The sequence below is a fragment of the Euphorbia lathyris genome, chromosome 8 (assembly GCF_963576675.1).
Source record: "Euphorbia lathyris chromosome 8, ddEupLath1.1, whole genome shotgun sequence".
Classification (NCBI taxonomy): domain Eukaryota; kingdom Viridiplantae; phylum Streptophyta; class Magnoliopsida; order Malpighiales; family Euphorbiaceae; genus Euphorbia; species Euphorbia lathyris.
In genome coordinates this window covers 50,207,788-50,216,857 of record NC_088917.1, presented here as the reverse complement: position 1 = coordinate 50,216,857, position 9,070 = coordinate 50,207,788, and the positions used below count along the sequence as shown (strand labels likewise).

Sequence of the window (9,070 nt, the reverse complement as noted above, 5' to 3'; positions counted from 1 at the left end):
AGAAAATGACTATTATGTTATCAAATTTACCAGGGCGGAGGACTTTAATGCTGTTATTAATGGTGACCTTTATATTATCTCTAATCATGTTCTGGCATTAAGGCCATAGGTACCTAATTTTAATCCTCATGACTGTTCAGTTAATAGGATTCTAACTTGGGTAAGATTCCCGGGTTTACCTATTGAATACTATAATGAAAGCTTTCTTAATAAAGTTAGTGGTCTTGTTGGGAAAGTTCACCATGTGGATAAAACCACCATTGGGGCAGTGAGAGGTAAGTTTGCCAGGGTCTGTATTGATATCGATCTAGCTAAGCCTCTTTTGTCTAAATTCTGTGTTCAGAATACAGTTTACTATATTGAATATGAAGGCATTCATAATATTTGCTATGAGTGTGGTATGTTTGGCCATACTTATGAAGGGTGTCCAAAGAGAGAGAAGCTGGTCGAAGAGGTTATGGTGGCTGATAAAGAGAGAGAAGAGGAGATTCAAGGTGAAGGGAGGAACTTTGGCCCTTGGATGCTGGCTAAGAGGTCAGGTAGACGAAGGACTCGGGCAACTGTTGTTCAGAATCGTCCTCCTGACATTAGTAAGGAGATGAATACTCTCCAGATTGCCCCTGAGATCAAGGAAGGGCCCCCAATAAGAAAGTTGGTTCTGGTGATGAATCGGTCCTCGGTTCTGGATCTAGATTTGGGGTACTGTCTATTGAGGATTCTCATGAATCTAACCACTCAAACGAGCATATGGAGCTAAGCATGTCAGGGTTAGAATCTGTTGAGCCGGAGGCCAATAAAGTAGAGACTGTTAACCCTCTGTTTGAGTCCAAAGTTGTTGCCTTGGAGAGCTCCCAGAATCATGCCCCATTTGGGAAAAAAGAATTACAATGAGGTTAGTAACCCGAAAATCTATGTTGATAATTCAAATGGAAAGGCTATGGGGGTCAATAAAATGAATATGAAAAAACCTAAGGGTAATCAGAGAAATAACCATAGCTCTTTGGATGTTTGGAATAAAACTCTTTTGGTCTTGATTCCAAAAGTTGAGAAACCGTCCTCCTTTTTAAAAATGAGGCCTATTAGTCTTTGTAATGTGTTGTACAAAGCTATTACAAAAATTGTGGCTAATAGACTCCGGTGTATTCTTCCTGAGATTATTAGCCAGAATCAAGGCAGTTTTGTTCCTGGCAGACAGATGATGGATAATGTTGTTATTGCCCAGGAGATGGTTCACTCCATGAAAATTAAAAAGGGTAGGAGAGGTATTGTGGCTCTGAAGCTGGATCTGGAGAAAGCTTATGACCGCGTAAACTGGAGTTTTCTTCTAGATAGTCTGAAGAGAGCTGGTATCCCGGATAGTTGGAGGAGATTGATCGAGGTCTGTATTTCTTCTCCTGTTTTTCAGGTTTTGATCAATGGAGATATGTCGGAGGAGTTTACTCCTTCCAGGGGGATCCGTCAAGGGGACCCTATGAGTCCTTTCTTATTTGTTATCGCTATGGAAAGATTGTCTCACCTTATCCAGGAGGCTGTGGGCAATGGGAATTTCCATCCAGTTTCCATCAACAAATTCTGTCCTTCGATTACTCATTTGTTCTTCGCAAATGATGTTATGATCTTTGTGGAAGGGAATGAGGAGCAAATTGGTGTGGTTATGGATATCCTTAACTGTTTCTGCACCGCTTCTGGCCAGAAGCTCAATATCCAAAAATCCCGGATGTTGTGTTCTAAAAACATGAGTAAGGGTGTCTGCAAAAGGCTAAGTGAAATATCGGGTATTCCTCTGACTAATTCTTTGGGTAAGTATCTGGGGGTTCCCCTCCATAGTGACAGAGTCTCCAAAGCCTCATTTAAAGAGACTCTGGACAAAACTAATGGTAAATATGCCAGTTGGAAAGCTAAAACTCTCTCTCTTGCGGGCCGTCTTACTTTGATTCAGTCTGTCAATTGTGCGGCTCCTAATCATATTATGCAAGCTTGTAGATTGCCTGAGCCTGTTCTTAATGATCTTGATAAAATCAATCGGCGTTTCCTTTGGGGGGACTCTGCGGAGGGGAAAAAGATCCACCTTGTTCCTTGGAAGGAGGTTTGCCAACCTAAAAACATGGGAGGCCTGGGGATAAGACAAGCCAAGGACAATAACAAAGTTTTATTAATAAAGCTTCTGTGGAGAATGTGGCAAGTCCCCTCTTCTCTTTGGGTTCGTTTTCTTTGTGGGAAATATAGAAAAGATAAGATTTTTGGGGGCCCCAAGGAGAGAGTTGTCAATTGTTCTTTTCTTTGGAAAGGCCTCAGTACTGTGTTTTCAGAGTTTTGCTCTGGGATAGGTTGGGAGGTGGGGAATGGTAAGTCCATCAGCTTCTGGAATGACATCTGGATTGGAGGCAAATCTTTATTAGAGGTGTGTAGCTCCCCGCCGCCTAGTAATATCCGCAATTGGAGGATCGCTGATGTGGTGGATTCTGAGGGGGATTGGATTTGGTCTAAATTTGACTCTTTTTTTAGTTTGGATACGCTCATAAGGATTAGAGGGGTTAAGATAAGTAACAAGGAGGAAGATAGGGATAGTCATTGTTGGGCATTGACAAACAATGGGGCTTATACCTGCAAGTCTGCCTTTGAGGCTTTCAACCAAAATGGTACGGGTCCTTACTCTGAAGTTTGGAAAATCATTTGGGCTTTAAAAATTCCTTACCGCATTAGGAGCTTTCTGTGGCTTGGTGTTAAGGATAGGCTGCTCACTAATTTGGATAGAAATAGACGGCATCTGGTGGATTCAGGTGCTTGCAGCAGATGTAGAGGGCATGTTGAAACTATTTGCCATGCTCTTAGGGACTGTACTAGGAGTAAAGAGGTGTGGAGAAAAGTTCTCCCTCACCAACTGATTTCTACTTTCTTGGCTCACTCTGATCATGACTGGTTTACAGATGGAGTTAGTGGGAAGTTGTTGGCTAACCTTGAGCATGGTGATATTTTCTTTGCTATTGTCTGTCACCAGATTTGGAAGTGGAGGAATGAGGAGATCTTTGGAAGAAAAACTGTTTCTATTCCTAATTTAGTTGAGTTCTTCTCGGAAAAATTATTCAATATTACTGATAGCTTCAAAGGAGATTCTCTTGCTAGGTCGACCCAGAAGAAGACTGTTCACCTCCTTGGTTGGTGCAGGCCTAGGGAAGGGGTGGTGAAATTAAACACGGATGGATCTTGTCTTAAGGACGGTAAGATTGCTGCAGGAGGTGTTTTGAGAAATGATGGGGGTGCCTGGTTGTCTGGGTTTGCTCAGAATCTGGGTTTGGGTTCGTCCTTTTCGGCTGAGCTTTGAGGGATTTTTTCTGGCCTTAAACTTGCCAAGAGTCTGGGTTTGAAGAAATTGATTGTAGAATTTGACAACCTTGAGGCTATCGAAATGATTTCCGATAAAAATGCTATTTGTTTAAATAGCCAAAATCTAATCAAATGAATTAGAAGGTTTTGCTCTTCCTTTGATTTCATAAACTTCAGCCATATCTTCAGAGAACAGAACCGGGTAGCGGATTGTTTGGCGGCTGCTGGGCATGAGAGGATGTTGGGCGTCACAACCTTTTCTTATCCTCCTGATTATCTTTCTTCTCTTCTTTTGGAAGATGTGGTGGGGGTTAGCTTCCCTAGGCTAATCCCAGGCTAGGTTTTTTGGTTTTGTTTTTTTCTTTTCTTTTTCTGTTCCTACCAAAAAAAAAAGAAAAAAAAACTATTGAAATTATCTATGAGTTGGAAACACAAACTACAACTTGAAATTATAAATATTCAGTATTCTCATTGATGTTTACATTTTTCCCATAAAACTCTTTTAATTATCTATATATTGAAAACCTAAACTCTAAATTAAAATTTAAATATTTAATTTGTTTCATTAATGTCTATTGTTATAAGTTCAAAGATTTAGCAGCAAATGTAAAAACTAAATCAATGTGTCAAACAACTTTACATAAATATTTTCTGAATAATAATAATTAGAGAGTTATTGTTATGGTTAAAAATTTAAAATTTTATGTGTTGAAAATTTTTATTATACCAAACTCTATTTAGTAATATCTTCTCAATTGTTATACAAATAGTCCGGTCCTAAATGTATTCCTATCTAGATGTTTTACTGTAAATAAATTGAAGTAAATTTAAAAACACTAACTAAACCTATATATAAACACTTATCTAAACCAATTTCATCAATTCATCTTCCTGTTAATTGGATTTTCTTCTTTTTCGGGTTGTAGTCTTCTATTTGAGGAGGGAGAAGGAAGACTGTCTTCCTTTTTCCTCCTTACATCATTCTGTTGTTTTATTTTTCTTTTTCTTTGTTCAATAAATTATAGTTTCATTGTATATATTTCACCGAATCTCTTATTCCTTTTGAATTGCATTTGTTATTTATTATCTTTTCATTTATAACATTTTCTGATTTAGCAAGGACAGAAATGGTAGATCTTATTCGTAGATCACTACATCTACGTGGTTGCAAAAGAAAGGATCCAGATCCAAAGATTCAGAAGAAAGGATCCAGATCCAAAGATTCAGAAGGGTTTAAATGTTGAAGATTTGATTACATCTGCTTCTCTACAAATTTGGAGTTTCAAGAAGTATATGTTTAATCTGTTGTTTGTTTTATTTGTACCTTTAATGGTTTATTTTGCTCTTTGCAGTCATTTTCTTACCTTTATGTAAGGTTTTATTCCTTACTTTTCTTATTGTACTTATTGTTTTCTTATTTATAATGTACGCATTTTTATAAAAAAAACACTATAAATTCGAAAGAATAATCGGATATTTTTGCGCCAAATTCAATTATTTTGCTTTAAACAATACTATTAAGCCTTAAATTTAAGAAATGATTTATAAAATGTATGCGTAATCGGTGGCTAATTGTTACAGGTAAGCCGGAATGGGCGTGGACAAAACACACAAGAGTCAAATGAAGGATGGCGGCATGCGCCGTAGAATACTCAACGATTATGGTTTACTATCTTTGAACAGAGCTTTTCCGTCTACTAGTAATGGATGAATCGCCGGAACCATAACCTATATTTACAAACACACTACTCTTTCTTATCCTAGTCCCTGTACATTTTAGTCTGAATTTCTTTTTAATTAAAGATACTAAACAAACTCCTGTTTGGTGGCCGACGAAGGGAATTTGGGATTCGAATCTACAACTGGCTACTACTACTTTTGACCCAAACCTTGTTGATTTTTGTAAACACAATAATTGAGTTTTTCTCCGCTACAAACAAGCCTTTCTCTCCCTCTCATCTCATGTGGTAATTTTTCTCTTTTGCATGTTTAATTTGCTTTCTTGTTTTTTGGATTTCTAGTTATTTTGATTGAGAATCTGATCTGTGTTTTCTTTTCTTGTTGATTGCTTGCTTGTTTCAAAAGCCAACATGTGTATTTTGATTCTATGTTTTTGGTTGGGTTGGAAAGGAATTTTTCATTGAATTTGCGTGGGGATAATGAGATCTCTTAATATCTGATGGTTTTAATCATGGAGTTGGTTGTTTGGTCGTTAACTTGGCATTTCACTGATAGTGATATCTGAGTCGATTTAGTGTTCGCTTTTTGTGGAATTTCACTATGAAACTTCTATGTAATGCTTTTAGTGGATGATGCAATATTGCTGGATAATTTGTAATCATTGCAAAATTTAGCAGTTAAATCCCACCGTCCCCACCATTTAGTTTCCGGAGTTTTTTCCTCCCCCCTTTGTTTTGTTCTCGTCAATTTGTACCATGATTTCATTCACGTGACAGGAAATTGAGGGAAGGATCTGTTCTCTGAAAAGGGACTGTATTGTTTTCAGAAGCAGGATAACACAAATATTTGATTCCACATTATGCTATCTTTTATCTTTGATGATTTTTATGGACATGGTAATTTTTAGTTCCTTGTTTCCCCTTTTTGGGAAAATAAAAAGAAAACTAGAAGCATGTGTCTTCACTCATTTCTTTTTAACATGAGTGGATTAGGTCCTCTACTTTATATGGCTGAATGAATGAATTGACTGTTAACTTTGAAAAGTTATAAAATTTTGTTGCTTACACAGTTTTGCAGGGAATTTGTTTATATGTATGCCATATATATGTTGTTGGTATGGATTTGAGATGTTAAATGGTTACCAAAAGGGGCTTCTTTCAAAACTAATCCAGGAGTTAATGCAGGGATTAAATTTGGACAGCTCCAAATCAAATTGGTTTTTAAATGGGACAAGAATTTCGATATTACTGTCGGGTGGAAACCTGGAGATTGTTAGGGGTTTTGGGAATGATGTTTGTTGTGATAATAACATTCCAGCATTTTCAACTTCCATCTGGCAACATTTTGTCGTCGATGTCTTCTATTCATATAGATCAAATAGCAGAAAACCAAAGCTTGTTAACCAATAGAACATTATCAAAATCTGGCTCTAGCAATGCTATTGAAAAGGATCAAGATGTAAATAGTGATCGTGTGGCAGAAGGGAATGTAGTATTAACCAATTCTTTTGATATAGACAGCCATGAGATAGAGTCTTTATTACAACAAACAGTAGAGCCACCTGTGCAATCTGTTGTACATCCTGATCATGATGAAATTATCGCACTTGTACCAGAAGGATATGGACAGAAGATCCCTCCAGAAAATATCAATCACGCATGGGAAAAAACCACCACCTCTGATGTAAATGATACTGATATTTTATCTGAAGAAAATTTAGGCCCGAAGAACTCTTCTGGAGTAGGCAACTTAGATAATAACTTAGCGGTTGAAGAGGCAGCTGACAGAAATTCTACATTGTATGTGGCTGAAATTTCAGATGATATCTTCGAACAAGAAGAAAGGGAAGAGAATTTCCTTGGAGAAAATTCTAGTTCCTCATCTGAAATTATTGGAGTCTCCACTGCTGGAGTTGCATCCCCTGTTCTATTCCTACCACCAGTTGACCCTTCACCTAACCTAACAATTCCGAGGGATGTGGAATCTAAATCTTCAAATCCTGTTGCAGATGTTGGTTCTAATGCATCTTTTGTGGATAGAGATGTAAAATCCATTTTGGAAATTCATGGAAAATCAGGTGAACTCCAAAGTAACAATACCAAATTTTCCAAAGATAAATTGTCCCGTGAAAATGTTCCCAAGGTGAAGCAAAGGCCCAAAATGCCTACTTCAGGGGTGATTTCAGTTTCTGAGATGAACAACTTACTACGTCAGAGCTGGTCTTCTCCTAATATCATGGTAGTTTATGAACTTCTTCTCTGAAAAGTTTCTGAGGATAAAATATATATTGATAGCTGCTTAAATATCTCTTTAAATTTGTCAAACTGTTTGTAGAAACCACAATGGACTTCTGCAGTTGACCGAGAACTACTGCATACCAAATCGCAGGTCGAGAGTGCTACGGCTTTAAAAAATGATCCAATTCTTCATGCTCCTCTTTATTGGAATGTCTCCATGTTCAGAAGGTGAGGTTTTCATCAATGGTAATTTACCTCTTAAACTTAAGCCTTGTGCTTGAGTACAATTGAAACACATGCTTAAAGTATATTTTGTGTTTTTATATTTTCAGGAGTTACGAATTAATGGAAGATATGCTGAAAGTATATATATACAAGGAGGGTGAAAAGCCCATACTTCATCAGCCAGTACTCAAGGGAATATATGCCTCTGAGGGATGGTTCATGAAACTGCTGGAAGGTAGTAAAAAGTTTGTTACAAAAAATCCAAGGAAAGCTCACCTTTTTTACTTGCCTTTTAGTTCTCGAAACTTGGAGTTACAGTTATATGTTCCTGATTCACATAGTCATAAGAACCTCATAAGATATTTGAAGAATTACTTGGACATGATTGTGGCAAAATATCCTTTCTGGAACAGAACCCAAGGAGCGGATCATTTTCTTGTTGCCTGTCATGACTGGGTATGTTCCTCTTTTTTCCTTGGATTTTTGTCCCATTTATTTTCGGCTTTTGACATTCTTGTCATTATTAAAAAAGATTCCATCTCATATTTAATAGTGTCTGAAGTACATTTCTTAGTTTTAGTTACTTGTTATGATTTCTTCAATAGTGAAATTACCTTTCTCTAAATGGATATGAAGGATAAACATATGCTCTTTCCATCTAGGTGAATGATATTTGCACTTGAAATAGAATATCAATATATATTATATGTTAATACAGAGAACTTTCTCAGGCACCATCGGAAACAAGAGCAATTATGTCGAATTGCATAAGAGCCCTCTGTAATTCGGATGTTAAAGAAGATTTTGTTTTTGGCAAAGACGTATCACTTCCAGAGACGAATGTGCGAACGCCTCAGAATCCACTTAGAGATCTTGGCGGCAAGCCTGCTTCACAGAGGCCGATTCTGGCATTCTTTGCAGGTGGCATGCATGGTTATGTGCGGCCAATTCTGTTGAAGCATTGGGGAAATAAAGACCCTGACATGAAAATATATAGCCGGATGCCTAAAAAGAGCAAAGGCAAAATGAACTACCCTCAACACATGAAGAGCAGCAAGTACTGTATATGTCCAAGAGGTTATGAAGTCAATAGTCCACGAATTGTGGAGGCCATAATGTACGACTGTGTTCCGGTAATTATATCTGACAATTATGTGCCTCCGTTTTTTGAAGTTTTGAACTGGGAATCTTTTGCTGTTTTCGTGTTGGAGAAAGATATTCCAAATTTGAAGAACATACTTCTTTCGATCCCAGAAAGTAGGTACCGGGAGATGCAGATGAGGGTGAAAAAGGTGCAACATCATTTTCTTTGGCATGCTAGGCCTGTAAAGTATGACCTGTTTCACATGATACTTCATTCAGTTTGGTACAATAGAGTTTTTCAAATGCAGCCCTGATGAAGATCGCATCTATTTCGTTTGTTTGTTGGCCTGGAGGGAGCTAATGATAGCCTGCAACTGTACGTGGAAGCAAAATTAGGTAGTAAGCATGCTATATATTGAGAAATTTTTTCATTCACTTGTTTGTTACGTTGTTTTCTCTGTACATAAAGTTGGAAGATAATAAATTCCTTTTATTTATTTATATACATTGTTCGCATCTTC

The 9,070-nt window shown here is 37.3% G+C and overlaps 1 protein-coding gene across 1 annotated transcript; it reads left to right on the top strand.

Moving 5' to 3' along the window:
• The first annotated feature begins 4,898 nt into the window (after positions 1-4,898).
• LOC136202786 (probable glycosyltransferase At5g20260) lies at positions 4,899-9,052 on the top strand. Its single transcript, XM_065993662.1, has 5 exons — positions 4,899-5,291; positions 6,189-7,242; positions 7,339-7,469; positions 7,574-7,922; positions 8,198-9,052. The coding sequence occupies exons 2-5, from the start codon at positions 6,229-6,231 to the stop codon at positions 8,861-8,863; spliced, it is 2,160 nt and encodes a 719-aa protein (XP_065849734.1). The 5' UTR covers positions 4,899-5,291; positions 6,189-6,228; the 3' UTR covers positions 8,864-9,052.
• The last annotated feature ends 18 nt before the right edge of the window (positions 9,053-9,070 follow it).

What these genes read in the sequence shown, in the direction of transcription:
- LOC136202786 (XM_065993662.1), top strand. Translation starts at nt 6,229, where the DNA reads ATGGGACAAGAATTTCGATATTACTGTCGGGTGGAAACCTGGAGATTG. An exon ending in GGTCTTCTCCTAATATCATG is followed by an intron (nt 7,243 to 7,338) that starts GTAGTTTATGAA and finishes AACTGTTTGTAG; the next exon opens with AAACCACAATGGACTTCTGC. An exon ending in TTGTTGCCTGTCATGACTGG is followed by an intron (nt 7,923 to 8,197) that starts GTATGTTCCTCT and finishes GAACTTTCTCAG; the next exon opens with GCACCATCGGAAACAAGAGC.